At 42.8% G+C, this 15,252-nt stretch overlaps 1 protein-coding gene across 2 annotated transcripts; it reads left to right on the top strand.

Annotated features, from left to right (window-relative positions):
• The first annotated feature begins 3,619 nt into the window (after positions 1 to 3,619).
• LOC143379366 (alpha-1,3-mannosyl-glycoprotein 4-beta-N-acetylglucosaminyltransferase-like protein MGAT4E) lies at positions 3,620 to 10,770 on the top strand. Of its 2 annotated transcripts, none has more exons than XM_076831940.1 (4): positions 3,620 to 3,705; positions 5,027 to 5,048; positions 5,878 to 5,971; positions 9,263 to 10,770. In XM_076831940.1, exons 2-4 carry the CDS (start codon positions 5,040 to 5,042, stop codon positions 10,426 to 10,428), a joined length of 1,269 nt encoding a protein of 422 aa, XP_076688055.1. In that variant the 5' UTR covers positions 3,620 to 3,705; positions 5,027 to 5,039; the 3' UTR covers positions 10,429 to 10,770. The 2 variants fall into 2 exon arrangements, with proteins under 2 accessions (XP_076688055.1, XP_076688054.1); XM_076831939.1 differs by having other exon boundaries at positions 5,027 to 5,155.
• The last annotated feature ends 4,482 nt before the right edge of the window (positions 10,771 to 15,252 follow it).

Below are 15,252 nucleotides of genomic sequence, written 5' to 3'. Positions count from 1 at the left end.
ATTTCAATGTTCAATCTTTATTCACATTTTTCAAACACAGCAAAAAAAAAAAAAAAAAAAAAAAAATATATATATATATATATATATATATATATATATATATATATATGGCTTTAGTCTGACTATGTTCTGTGTGGAACCCACTCCCTCTCCACCTGCCAGCAGCCACCAGTGGGAGGATGAGTTTGAGTCCTTTAGCAGAGACAATGGTTGCCAAGGGACCGCCTGCTGAGCCACAGGGAGAGAGGCAGGACCAGAGGTGCCTCATGTCCCATTCTTATCCCAAGGGGTTGTATTCGTGCTTCTAGGCCTTGAGGAGGACCCTGACTTCCAGCTAAGTCAGAGTCACACTAAAAGTGGCAATTGGCACTATGTGGCAGGTGTCCTACCCATAACAACTATGTTGGTGAGGAGCCTAGAAGATGTCACAGGTTGTTTTTTTTGTTTTGTTTTGTTTTATTTTGTTTTGTTTTGAACACTATGGATTGAACCTAGGTGTGCTTAACTACTGGGCCACATCCCCAGACTTTTTTTTTTTTTTTTAAGACAGAGTCTCACTAAGTTGCTTAGGCCTCACAAAGTTGCTGAAGCTGGCTTTTTTGGGGGTGCTAGAGATCAAACCCTGAGCCTTGTGCATGCCAGGCAAGCACTCTATCAACTGAGCTATATCCCCAGCCCCTGAAGCTGGCTTTTGACCTTGGGATCTTCCTGCCTCAGCCTTGAGGAGGAATTAGCGTTGGAATTACAGGTATGTGATACCACGCCCAGCTGAGCTTTTTCATATTTATTTTTCCCCTCCCTGTTCCCCACCCCTCTCCTGCAAATCCCTCAGAGAAGTGGAAATCGGATGGCAATATCCAGAAAGGTTCTCAGAGTGAAGAATCCAAAAGCAAAACCTAGCTGGAATTTAGAAATAAGGGGAGATGAACCTTTCAAACATGAGGGGAAAGAAAGTGGTGCTGGCCTCTCCCGTTGCAAGTGCTAGTTCTTCATATAAAAGAGCTAACATTGAGTGCTTGCTATGTGCCAGGCATCTTTGTAGGGATGATCTGTTTCCCTCTTTGTAAATACTCTTAAGGCCATCGCTATTATCTTCTTTTGATATATGAGGAACTGGGGTTCAGAGGGGCTGAGTCATGTGGCCAAGGCCACATGGACAAGAAGTTTAGTAGAACCAGATTCTGGCAGAACTCTCTAAGTCCAGAATCCAAGCTCTTAATCATCATGCGTCTAGTCTACTGCCCTTCTCTAATACTGCCCAGGCCTCCTGGCACTGCTATGCCCCCCAGCACCTCATGTGGTATTTGCTGAAGAACAATTGACCCCTTACTACTATCAAAGGGTTCCTAATAATCAGTGACTTGATAAGAACTGTTGAGCATGATTGTACTATGACCAGTATAAGTTATAGCGTTGAATAAAACAAAGTCCCTATGCTTCAGGGGCTTATATTCTAGATGCCACTGTGCCTGCTGATTTCAAAATTTTAAAGATCTCAGACCATCCATCATGTAGAGGATGGATTACAAGAGAACAAGGGTGGAGGTGAGAGACCAATTAGAAAGTGGTTGCAATAGCCCAGGCAGGAGGTGATGCTGAAAGGGTCAAATTTTGGGGAAAATGGTAACAGGTCTAAATAGATTGAATATGGGATGCTAAGAAGAGAGAGGCATTAAGGATAATTCCTAGACTTTTTTTTTTTTTTCTGAGTAATCAGGTACATGGTGGTGCTGTTTACTAAAAAGAGGGAAACTGGGTCAATGACTCAGGAAGTAAGCAGAATCTATAGTTCTATTTTGGTTTTGTTAAACTTGAGATACCTCTTTGATTCCAAGTTTATACACACACACAAAAATGTTGAAATACCTCTTACTCATACAAATGTTTATTATTTTATTATTATTGTTAGTATTATTCCTCTTATTCACACAAATGAATAATCAAATTGGAGCTCAGAATGGGGGTCACAATAGGAGTCAGGGCTGGAGATAACAGTTGAGAGTGCCAGGCACAGTGGTGCACACCTGTAATCCCAGCAACTAGGAAGGCTGAGGCAGAAGAATCACAAGTTCAAAGCCAGCCTCAGCAACTTAGCGAGGCCCTAGGCAACTCAGCAAGACCTTGTCTCTAATAAAATATTAAAAAGGATCAAGTGAGATGGACACCATTACCCTAGGTACAAGTGTGACTGCATGTATAGTGTGACGCTACATCATGTACAACCATAGAAAAGTAAAGTTGTGATGCAATTGTGTATGATGAATTAGAATGCATTCTGTCATATATATCTAATTAAAATAAATCAATTAATTAAAAAAAAAGTTTTGGGAGTTACCTGATATACACAGACAGCCACTGAGCTACAGACACTTATATGGCACCTGGGTAAAATCGCCCAGGGAGAGTGTGTATGAAGAGAGCCAAGGACAGAGCCTTGGGACCCTTCTACACAGGCAGGTTCAAAAGAGAACAGAGGCAGAAAGGAAACTGGGAACAAAGGTCCAGTGCAGCAAGAGTGGGTGAAGAGAAAAAATGTTTCAAGGCGGAGGCAGTGGTCAGCATGTCAAGGCTGCAGGGAGGTTGCCTGGGATGAGATAGAAGGTGAAAGGAAGTGAGCAAATCAAGAAAGGCAACACTTTCAAGCGCTTTTTGGAATAGAGTTTCAGAGCCATGGGACAGAACTTGAGAACATGAATTCAGGGAGGCATTTTGCTTTTTGTCTCCCCTGCCCCCCCATTGGGAGATAAATCTTCTTTCCATAGTGGTGGGAGTGGTTCACTAGAGAGGACAAAGGGGTCATCCAAAAGAGAAAGGATAAATGCAAAGAGCTTGAGGTTGAGGGAGTGGAAGTCCAGGCCAAGTATATCTGGAGCCAATGGCAAAGAAGGAGGGAATATGACAGAGCAGCAAGGAAACAGAGGACATAGGGAGGGTAGTGTTGGCAAGTCTCTCTCCTATTTTCTCTGTTGAAAGATACAGTACTAGCTGGGCATGGTGGTGCACGTCTGTAATCCCAGGGCCTTGGGAGGCTGAGGCAGGAGGATCGAACCAGCCTCAGCAAAAGTGAGGCACTAAGCAACTCAGTGAGACCCTGTCTCTAAATAAAATACAAAATAGGACTGGAGAGGTGGCTCAGTGGTCGCTTGCCCCTGAGTTCAATCCCCTCCCCGCAAAAAGATACAGTCCTACTGCAGCTGATCTTGATGGTGAAAGCAAATGAATAGCTCCCAATTATGAAGCATAATCTTCTCACATGTAAGTCCTGTGCGTGTGTCCCTGTGATGCTAGGGAGTAGGTGGCAGGGACACAAGAGTAGCATCACAGAGGGAGCTGAGCTCAGGGGTAGAAACCAGTGGAGACCCCAGATGGCTGTGCTCAGCCTCACCCTCTGTTCTTTACTCACAGTGACTGACCCTGATCACCCCTGCTCCTCTTATTCTTTCTCTCTCTGCTCCACCTTCCAGAAGTCTGTTGATCCCCGTGGGCCCAGTAAGAGCAATCCTCCCATGTGACTGGTAGACATGCCAAGCAGGACAGAGGGGGACACAGCTATGTCTGTGGGGGTGAAATCCTTTAACTGACATTGTAAAGCCTTCTTATTCTCTCTGTGCATGTGTTCATGGTCTAGAGAAGTCCCGTTCTTTCCCATGAAAGTTTGTATCTGAGTCACCTGGGCTACAAAAAGTCTTTACTAAAGGAATTCAGGTAAGAACAGCTTTCTGTAAAGCCTACAACTACATGTATTATTTTTATAGCTCATCACTCTGTAAGTACTACTTTATAACTCTAATTTAAAAACTACATGGTTAAAGGAGAGAAACTTGTTAACCTCCACCAAAATACTAAAGTGGGAGGCTTACCTCAAAATGGGGGACATCAGAGAATAGTATGGTCTGTGGGGCATAGAAATCACTGATTACAGTTTCTTTTGTGTATTGAGCATGAAGGGAAAAAAAAATGAGAGGGGTGATGAGGCATATTAAAGCCTTTCCTCGGGCTGGGGATGTGGCTCTAGCGGTAGCGCGCTCGCCTGGCATGCGTGCGGCCCGGGTTCGATCCTCAGCACCACATACAAACAAAGATGTTGTGTCTGCCCAGAACTAAAAAATAAATATTAAAAATTCTCACTCTCTCTTTAAAAAAAAAGCCTTTCCTCTGATAATCTAGAAGCCATCAGAGAAACACATTCTCACTTCAGAAAAGTCACTAAAGAGGAAGAGGGCAGCATAGAAGTACTTTTGAGGCTGAGGTGGCCTGAATAACCCAAGGCTCATGAAAAAAAATGTTTTACTCTAAGTTAACAGAATCATGTTTTAATCAAGATCTGGAAGATTAAAGATTGGAATTAATTAAGGGTGTCTTTTTTTAAAAAAAATAAAGCAAGAAAAGCACTATTTTGGCATAGGATTGAGCAACACTTCAATTTTAACTATTTTAATAAATAGTTTTATTTTTGTTTTAAAAAGCATTGCCTGGGCTTCAGTGGCCACACTGTAAAGACCCAGCAAAGCTTTATCATCTCCCAACAAATGGATGAAGTGAAGTTAGCAAAGCAAACATCATCACAGGACAGGTCACCTTCCCTGTTGTATTTATTTTTTCTTTCAATACTGGGGATTGAACTCAGGGCACTCTACCACTGAGACACATCTCCAGCCCTTTTTATTTTTTTATTTTGAGACAGGGTCTCACTAAGTTGCTGAGACGGGCCTTAAACTTGCGATCCTCCTAAGTCGCTGGGATTGCAGGTGTGCACCACCAAGCCCTGCGTGATCTCCCTTCATGAGGCAGCAAATAAAGCTGTATTCTCTCCATGTAGATTTCTAGATCAGATAAAAGAGTGCATTTGGACAGAAGTTAAGGATGATCCTGAGGTAGGCCAGAATTTGGGGGGTAGGGCAGACAAGCCAGGAGCCTTCTGGAAGGACAGAAGGGAAGATCTAGGCATGGGCAGGAGGGGAAGAGTCCTCCAGTTTTACATGTTGACATTTTTTTTTTTTTTTAACATGTGCACTTTTTGTTACAGGACCCACATCCCAATGCAGCAGGTACAATGTGGGGGTCCACCAGGCGATGCTTCCTAACCTCAGTGGGGATCCTGTGGCTCTTCTTCATTTTGAAAATCCCTAGGGAAATTGAAGATGACCAAAAGATGGTGACTATTAAGGGCCAAGTAGTAACCCTTGCTCTCAGTTTGGGAATTGGGGGTGTAGTTTGGGAATAGTGAGGACTGCCGCAGTCTGGCTGGGCACGAAATAACCAAGCCGCCACAAAGCCTTGTAGATTCAAACAGCAACTCTTTATTCCCGAACTCTACCCACACTTCCCGGGAACACACTCCCTCCACTAGGCTCCATTCTCCCGGAACCGGAACCACCGGAACCGGGAGAACTCCAAAGTAGCAGGCGCCCGAGGCAGCAGGATCCGCCCTAATCCCAGCAGGATCCGCCCTAATCCCAGAGCTGCCCTAATCCCAGAGCAGGGTCACCTTTCAACCATTCCCTCTAGCAAAATGCCAGGTGTCATTCCAACTAAACTGTGGCTCTCAACAAGGACAAGCAGATTCCCCAAAGCACCTGGGCTTTCCTTTTCCCTGTACCTTTCCACCAGAGAACAGGGAGCTCCAAAGAGAATTGGGGTATGGATCTGGGCCCATTAGTCCCTAAAGAAGCTGCGTGTATTTTTTAAAGAGGGAATGAAAACCGCTTGGGCCCTGGATCCTTTGACTCATGACTGGGACATCCCGAAAATATGCTGGAGAAGGTGGCCCACTCCACCACTTTACCTAGAAAAGCTTATGGGTCACCCCTGGAAGTGGGGTATGTTTTATTTTTTTAAAGAAAGGAGGTGTATGCTTTGCCTTTGTTGATGCCCCAGGAGACCAGTAGCAGCCGTAAGACCCCGAGACCACTAGAAGACTGGCAGACCATCACCTTCAAATATCTGGAAAAAATCCAGCGCAGAAAAAAGAGTGAGTGTTAAGGAGGGGAAGGATGGTACCAGGAAGTAGGAACATAAGGGAGGTAGGGAGGAAGGAAGTGAGAGGAGGAGAAAAGGCAGGAGTATTTCAATCTGGCAGACAATTCTCTCCCCACTCCCCAAGGCATTTACCTATCAGGAGTATGAGAAGAAGAAGGAAAAGATAAATAAATATAGAATAAATATGTCAATTACATAAAACATTACTGAACATTACACTGTATTTACTCTCATCTTCAAGAGTGTACCTGTTCATATTAGGTAAACAACGAGGAGCATGAGTCTCCTTATTTTATGGAAATTAATATTTGAGTTTGCAATTATGACTGATAACCTAGGAATGAATGACTATGTGGCTCTATGCAGTGGTGCATGGCTGTAATTCCAGAAACTCCAGAGGCTGAGGCAGGAGGATAGCAAGTTCAAGACTAGTTTTAGCAATTTAGTGAGGCTCTAAACAACCTAGTGAGACTGTCTCAAAATGAAAAATAAAAAGGCCAGGGTTGTAACTCAGTGGTAAAGCACCCCTTGGTTCAATCCCAGTACCAAAAAAAAAAAAAAAAAGTATGAAGTATTAAAAAGAAATTAATTGAGGTTGAGGTTATCTATATGCTTAGGTAGAAAAATAATAAAATACATAACTGTGAAAAAAAAGTTGGAATCACTGGAGAGAAAAAGATAAAATATTTATAAGAAGGTGGTGCAATCATTGGATAAGAGAACATTTGGATCAGAAGGGGTCTTAACCTGGCATGGTGGCACATGCCTATAATCCCTGCAACTCAGGAGGCTGAGGCAGGAGGATCACAAGTTCAAGGTCAACTTGCCCAGGTTAGCAAGATGCTATCTCAAAATAAAAAGCAAAAAAAGGGATGGGGGTTATAGCTTAATGGTAGAGTGTCCCTGGGTTCAATCCCAGTACCATGAAAAAGGGGTGGGGGGCTAGTGTGTGTCTAAGAGTCACATAGTCCAAGTCCCTTGGCTTTATGGATTTAGAACTAAACATACAGGTGAAAGGACTTGTTGAAGACCACAGTTGGTGGCACAACTGGGACAAGAACTTTGGGCTCCTGATTTCTAGAGAAAATCCTTTTTCTAATACACTGTCTTCAAAGGAGACTTTTGAGAAGATGAACTAGGTAAAAAAACAAAACAAATCATAATAACTATAATAATATCTATTATTTATTGAGCACATAAACCATATGTCTCAAACTTTAAGGTTTAATGATTCAGAGGAACCCTTAGGGACTTAGCATCACCTAGCTTAGTCTCTCACGTGTATATGTCGTCTGGTGTTATTATTTTTTTTAAATATTTTTTTTTTAAAGAGAGTGAGAGAGGGAGAGAGAGAGAGAGAGAATTTTTAATATTTATTTTTTAGTTATCAGGGAACACAACATCTTTGTTTGTATGTGGTGCTGAGGATCGAACCCGGGCTGCACGCATGCCAGGCGAGCGTGCTACCAGTTGAGCCACATCCCCATCCCCTTTAAATATTTTTTTTAATTGATGATAGACCTTTATTTATTTATACATGGTGCTGAGAATCGAACCCAGTGCCTCACATATGCCAGGCAAGTGTGCTACCACTGAGCCCCAGCCCCAGCCCTGGTGTTATTGTTAAAATGCAAATTCTGAGGTAAAGGGCAAGATTCTGGATATCTAGCTTGGCATGATGGTGCTTGCCTGTAATCCCAGCTACTCCAGAGGTTGAGGCAGGGTTGCAAGTTCAATGCCTGCTTGGGCAAGTCAGTGAGACCCTGTCTCAAAAGATTAAAAGTGGGGAGGGGGGATAGTAGAGGATAGGAAAGGCAGCAGAATACAACAGACACCAGAATGGCAATATGTAAATCAATGGTTGTGCAACTGATGTGATTCTGCAATCTGTATACGGGGTAAAAATGGGAGTTCATATCCCACTTGAATCAAAGTGTGAAATATGATATATCAAGAACTATGTAAGGTTTTGAACAACCTACAATAAAAATTAATTTAAAAAGAAAAAAAAAAAAAAGATTAAAAGGACTAGGGAGCCAGGCACAGTGACACATGCCTGTAATCCCAGAGGCTCAGGAGGCTGAGGCAGGAGAATCTTGAGTTCAAATCCAGCCTCAGCAACTTAGTGAGGCCCTAAGCAACTCAAAGACCCTGTGTCTAAATAAAATACAAAAAAGTGCTGGGGATGTGGCTCAGTGGTTGCATGCCCCCGGGTTCAATCCCCAGTAACAAACAAACAAACAAAAAAAGACTGGGAATGTAGGTCAGTGGTAGAGTACCCCTGGGTTCAATCCCTTGTACTACAAAATAAATATATAAATAAGATTCTGTGTGTCTAATAAACTTGTAGATGAGGCCACATTTCTGGACTAAGAACCGCACTTTGAGTAGTCATGATATAAACATCACCTCTACCAAAGGAAAGAACCGATGAGAAATAGGATAGAGCAGAGAGAAGGTCCTCAATGACATCCCCACCTGCACTTTATTTATTTATATATAACAGCAGAATGCATTACAATTCTTATTACATATATAGAGCTCAATTTTTTTTAGAGAGAGAGAATTTTTTTTTAATATTTATTTTTTAGTTTTCGGCAAACAGAACATCTTTGTTTTGTATGTGGTGCTGAGGATCGAACCCAGGCCGCAGGCATGCCAGGCGAGCGCGCTACAGCTTGAGCCACATCCCCAGCCCTAGAGCTCAATTTTTCATATCTGGTTGTATATAAAGTATATTCACACCAATTCGTGTCTTTATACATGTACTTTGGATAATAATGTTCATCACATTTCACCATCATTAATGACCCCATGCCCCCTTCTTTCCCCTCCTACCCCTTTCTCATGAGCAATAGAGTTCCTCTATTGCTCCCATGCTCCCTCTCTATTGCTATGAATCAGCCTCCTTATATCAGAGAAAACATTTTCATTTGGTTATTTGGGATTGGCTAACTTCACTTAGCATTATCTTCTCTAATTCCATCCATTTACCTGCAAATGCCATGATTTTATTCTCTTTTACTGCTGAGTAATATTCCATTGTGTATAAATGCCACATTTTTTTAATCCATTCATCTATTGAAGGGCATCTAGGGTGGTTCCACAATTTAGCTATTGTGATTTGTGCTGCTATAAATATTGATGTGGCTGTGTTCCTGTAGTATGCTGTTTTTAAGTCTTTTGGGTATAGATTGAGGAGAGGGATAGCTGGGTCACTTCTTTTGACAACCCTCACTACCACTTGTACACTGATAATTGTCCCTATTGTCCCTCTCCTTAGCATGGCTCACAGTGGGGATCTCCTCAGCATCACAATGGACTCCGAATGGCCTCTTGTATACATTGGTCTCCCTGTACCAAGCCTCCTCTCCGGAGGAGGAGAAACACCTCACCGTACTGGTCCACCTGGCGGATTCTGACCTCCTCTGGCTCAAAGAAACCATTGCCGAAATTTCAAGACTCTTCAGTCCACAGATCTTGGCCGGGCAGTTGCTACTGATCCACGCTCCATCTGATGTCTATCCCTCTGTGAATGGCACCCAGAATGAGGCCAGTCGAGAGGAATTGTACTCCAAGCAGAACGTGGATCACGCCTTCCTCCTGAGCTTTGCCACAAATCTCTCTACTTACTTCCTGTTAATCGAGGACAATGTCTTTTGTTCCCCCAACTTTGTCACCCAAATCCATTCTCAGGTGGCCACCATGAAGTCCAGTCCGTGGGTGATACTGGAGTTCTCGGACATAGGCTTCCTTGGCAAACTCTTCCACAGCAAGGACCTCCCACAGCTGGCCCATTTCCTGCTCCTCTTCCACCAGGAGAAACCCCTAGACAAACTGCTCCTTCATTTCCGCACCCTTATGGTCCAGGAGAAATCAATCATCTGCAGACCATTTCTCTTCTATTACAGGGTGTCCCACCCCACCTTTGATGACAACCAAAAGGCCACGCTCGATCGGGAAACCGACCCTTTTGGTCCCGACAACCCCCCTGCTGCCGTTTTCACAGATATGACAGTTTCTAATGTCCATTTCCCCTGGGAGGCCTACACTCTGGATGAGTCCTACTTCTGGACGCACGATGTTAATGTAGGGGACCACTTGACCGTGATCTTGAACCATCCATTGAACCTAAGAAAAGTGCAGGTGATGACAGGCTCCATCATGGAGGGAAAGTACGCCCTGAAGAAGGGGCAGGTGGAGCTGGGCTACGACCCCGAGGGGATGCCTCAGTACTGTGCCTCGTTTTTCGTGCTGGGCCATCTGGTGGAGGGGCAGCTGTCTCAGGAGATAGTTCCGAAAAGCATGGGACACCAAGTGAACTGTGTGAGGCTGGTGGCCAAAGCCAAACAGGATGGTGGCCTCATGATCAGGCACATCTACCTCTGGGAAGAAAAGGCCAAGAAGGAAAAGCTCATCAGAGATGGTCATACATCATTAAAAGTATGAAAAAATTAAAGTCATGAAGCCATTTCCTTCTAGCCCTTGTGAGTGACATAGGAAGGGTACAAGGGAATGATGAGGAAAGGGGGTCACAAGTTCCAGACAAGCCTCAGCAACTTAGTGAGACCCTGCTCCAAATAAAATGTGGGATCTGGGGGAGTAGCGCAAGGGTAGAGTGCCCCTAGGTTCATCCCCAGTGTTCCGCCTTTACCCTGAAAAATAGGCAAAGGATTTGGATAGACAGTTCTCCAAAGAAGATATCAAATAAGAACATGAAAACAATGTGATTCATGATCATTCGTCACTGGGGAGCTGGCGCAATGGTGCTCACCTGTGATTCCAGCTAGTCAGGAGGCTGAGGCAGAAGGATCACAAGCTGAGGCCAGTCTCAGCAATTTAGGGAGACCCTGTCTCAAAATAGAAATTAAAAAGAAATGAGGATCTGGTGCTAAGGTTGTGACTCAGTGGTAGAGCACTCACCTCTCATGTGTGAGGCACTGGGTTTGATCCTCAGCACCACATAAAAATAAAGGTATTGTGATCGGGGCTAGGGATGTGGCTCAAGCGGTAGCGCACTCGCCTGGCATGCGTGTGACCCGGGTTCGATCCTCAGCACCACATACAAACAAAGATGTTGTGTCCGCCGAGAAGTAAAAAATAAATATTTAAAAAAAAAAAAATTTTCTCTCTCTCTCTCTCCCCCCCACTCTCTCTCTCTCTCCCACTCTCTCTTTAAAAAAAAAAAAAATACAAAAAAAAAAAAATTAAAATAAAATAAAAAGGCTGGGGATTAAAAAAAAAAAAAATGGGCTGGGGATGTGGCTCAGGTGGTAGCGCGCTCGCCTGGCATGCGTGCAACCGGGTTCGATCCTCAGCACCACATACAAACAAAGATGTTGTGTCCGCCGATAACTAAAAAATAAATATTAAAATTCTCTCTCTCTCTCTCTCTCTCTCTCTCTCTCTCTCTCTCTCTCTCTCCTCCCTCTCTCTCTCTCTTTTTTTTTTTTTTTTTTAAAAAAAAAAGGTATTGTGATCACTTAACAACCAAAAAATATTAAAGGGTGGCTGGGGATCTAATTCAGTGGTAGAGTGTCCCTAGGTTCAATGTCCAGTACCAAAACTCCCTCCAACCTGCTCCCAAAAAAACAACAAAAATGAAATTCTACTGATACTCATCATGATGGCTATAATTTAAAAACAAGGTAAATTAAAACTACTCCAAGATACCATCTCACTCCAGTAAGAGTGGCAGCCATTATGAAGACAACAGTAAGTGTTGGTGAGGATTCGGGGGAAAAAGGCGCACTCATACACTGCTAGTGGGTCTGCAAATTGGTGCAGCCAATTTGGAAAGCAGTATGGAGATTCCTTGGAAAACTGGGAATGGAACCACCATTTGACCCAGCTGTTCCTCTTCTCGGACTATACCCAAAGGACCCAAAAACAGCATATTACAGGGACACAGCCACATCGATGTTTATAGCAGCACAATTCACAATAGCTAAACTGTGGAGCCAACCTAGATGTCCTTCAGTGAATGAATGGATAAAAAAAAAATGTGGCATTTATACACAATGGAATATTACTCAGCAATAAAAAATAAGATCATGGCATTTGCAGGGAAATGAATGGCATTAGAGCAGATTATGCTAAGTGAAGTTGGCCAATCCCCCAAAAATGCTGAATGTCTTTTTTGATATAAGGGGGGTGACTCAAAATGGGGTTGGAAGGGAGAGCAAGGGAGGAAGATTACCTCTAGATAGGGAATAGGGGTGGGAGAGAAAGGGAGGGAGAGGGGAATAGCATGGATGGTGAAAGGAGACCCTTATCACTATACAAAATACATGTATGAAGATGTGAATTTGGTGTCAACGTACCTTATATATAATCAGAGATATGATAAATCATTGTGTAATGGTGATGAAGAATTGTAATGCAAAATAAATTTTAAAAAATCAAAAGAAAAAAAGAAAAACAAGGTGATGGAGCTGGGGTTATGGCTCAGTGATAGAGTGCTCACCTAGCATGTGAGAGGTTCAATTCTCGACAGTAAAATAAAAATAAAAGCTCATCAACCACTAAAAAATTTGTTTTTAAATAAAAATTTAAAAAAAAAAAAGATGATCTTGGTGATGTACACCTGTAATCCCAGCAACTTGGGAGGCTGAGGCAGGAGGATCACAAGTTTGAGGCCAGAGTGGGGAATTTAGGGAGATGTTATCTCAAAATAAAAAATCAGGGTTGGGGATATAGCTCAGTGTAGAGTCCCTGGGTTCAATCCCAATGCCACATACACACAAAAAGTGCTGGTGAGGATGGGAACCATCATACATTTCTGGTATAGCGCTTTGGAAAAATGTTTAGCAGTTCCTCAAAATGTTAAGCAGAGTGGCAATATGATTCATCAATTTCACTCCTAGGCTTCTACTCAAGAAAATGAAAACCAACATTTATGCAGACTTCTACACAAATGTTCATAACATAATAACCCAATACACGGGACTATCAGCTGATGGAAGATAACAAAGATGTGGTACATCCATACAATAAAATATTATTTGCCAACAAAAAGGAATGAAGTATAGATACGTGCTGCAATGTGTACGAGCCTTAAAAATATCCTGCTAGGTGAAAGAAACCAGTCTCAAAAAGCCACGTGCTACAGGATTTATTTATATGAAATGTTCAGAATACAAAAATCCATAGAAATAAAGCAGATTAGTGCCCAGGGGCTAGAAAAAGGTTGGAATGGGAATGACTTGTAATTAATACAGGGTTTCTTTTTGGTGTAGTTAAAATGTTCTAACATTGTGAATGCTTGTACAACTCTGTTAATAAGCTAAAAAAAAAAAAAACACACATTGACTTATGTACTTTAAAAAGAATGAATTTGGGGCTGGGGATGTGGCTCAAGCGGTAGCACGCTCGCCTGGCATGCATGCAGCCTGGGTTCAATCCTCAGCACCCCATACAAACAAAGATGTTGTGTCCACCGGAAAAAAAAAAAAAAACAACTAAAAAATAAATTTTAAAATTCCCTCTCTCTCTCAAAAATTTAATAAATAAATAAATAAAAAATGAATTTTATGGTATGTGAATTATATTTCTTTTTACCTTTATTTTAATTTATTTTCTATGTGGTGCTGGGGACCGAACCCAGGGCCTCATGCATGCAAGGCAAGCGCTCTACCACTGAACTACAACCCCAGCCCATTAATTATATTTCAATAAAATAGTTACTCAAAAAAAAAGCCAGGCATTTACACCTGGACAATTACACACCTGTAATCCCACTGACTCAGGAGACTAAGGCAGGAAGATTGAAAGTTCAAAACCAGCCTTACCAACTTAGTGAGGTCCTAACTCACTTAGCAAGACCCTGCCTCAAAAATAAATAAATAAAGGTTGGGGGGAGTTGCTGGGGATGTGGCTCACTGGTAAAGTACCCCTGAGTTCAACCCCCAGTACCAAAAATAAATATATAAAATAAATATATAAACATGGAAAAAAAATCATAGAAAGGACCCATCAGACTCTTAGAAGCCAGTTAAAGGACTTTTTTTTTTTTTTTTTAATTATCCTGATGACAGCAGGGACTTGATCTTTGCAGAAATTTTAGGAGGACAGCAAAATGAGCCCTGTGGTATTTTGGAAACATCACATAGGTTTCCTGTGAATAATATTAGATCAAAATTGTCAGATTGGCGTTGTGGCTCAGTGTAGAGTACTTACCTGGCACGTGTGAGGCACTGGGTTTGATCTTCAGCACCACACAGAAATAAATAAATAAAAGTATTGTGTCCATCTCCAACTAAAAAAAAAATATTTTTAATAAAGCCTCAGGATGAGGGCTGGAGTTGTGGCTCAGTAGTACAGCGCTCTCCTAGCATGTGTGAGGCGCTGGGTTTGATCCTCAACACCACATAAAAAATAAATAAATAAAATACAAGTATTGGGTCCAATTACCACTAAAAAATTTTTTTTTTAAAAAAGCGCCTCAGGATGAGGAAACCAATTAAACAAGATAACATGTGCCAAGCCTATTTCTTTGCTTGGCAAATGACAGAGGATAAATGACATTTGTTACTTCCCTCTTTCTTTGGGGACTCAGATCCTATCAGGGCACCCTCTGCCCTAAACAGTGGCTGAGGCTTTGTTCCTGTGTCCATAGGGCAGTAGGTAACAGAGATGGGAAGAGCAGGCCTGGTGTAAGAACCCAGGAATTCCAGCGTCATCCTAACAAGGGAGACAGGGGAGCAGAGGGCTTGTGGCCAACTTCTGAAAGGGATTGCTGAAGTTCAGGGATTAGGGTGGAGCTCAGGCCTTGGGGCTGCACAGGGCTCTGAGCACCTGGTTGGAGCGGGATATGACTTAAAATCAGACCCTAGGAAGCAGGCTTGCCATGTCCTCAGGAGAGGCCCCCTCTTCATGTGCTAAGTTGTGGGGTTTTACCTCAAAGAAGCTGAATGGCGAAGGCAGACAAGGAGGTAAGTCATTATAAGGTTAGCAGAGGAGATGCAGTTAGGACAGAAGGTGACCCAGGAGACTGAAGGAGAGCTACAGAGCCCTGGTGATGACACTGAGAACGTCACCATCCTTCAGACCTCTCCTTAAAGACAGTCCCAGTGTCTGGTGAGGGCTCTTTGCTACCATATGCCCAACCAATCCTTACTGGCCTTCCTTCCCCAGGACCTTCTCTCTGGGACATTCTTTGTCCCCTAGAGTAGATGCCCTCCCTGTCTGCTCTTCCAGGTGAGGGTTAGCGTAGCAGCTTGATAAAACGTGCCTTAATTTTCCTGGGGGAAGTGAGCTTTACAAGGAAGGCTA

Source organism: Callospermophilus lateralis, chromosome 13 (assembly GCF_048772815.1).
Source record: "Callospermophilus lateralis isolate mCalLat2 chromosome 13, mCalLat2.hap1, whole genome shotgun sequence".
NCBI classification, from domain to species: domain Eukaryota; kingdom Metazoa; phylum Chordata; class Mammalia; order Rodentia; family Sciuridae; genus Callospermophilus; species Callospermophilus lateralis.
Note: the sequence above shows the minus strand (reverse complement) of the source record. Positions and strands in the feature narration are given on the sequence as shown.

Coding starts and splice junctions, on each gene's coding strand:
- LOC143379366 (XM_076831939.1), top strand. CDS start 5,054: ATGTGGGGGTCCACCAGGCGATGCTTCCTAACCTCAGTGGGGATCCTG. Junction 5,156..5,877: donor TTGAAGATGACCAAAAGATG/GTGACTATTAAG, acceptor TTGATGCCCCAG/GAGACCAGTAGCAGCCGTAA. Junction 5,972..9,262: donor AATCCAGCGCAGAAAAAAGA/GTGAGTGTTAAG, acceptor CCCTCTCCTTAG/CATGGCTCACAGTGGGGATC.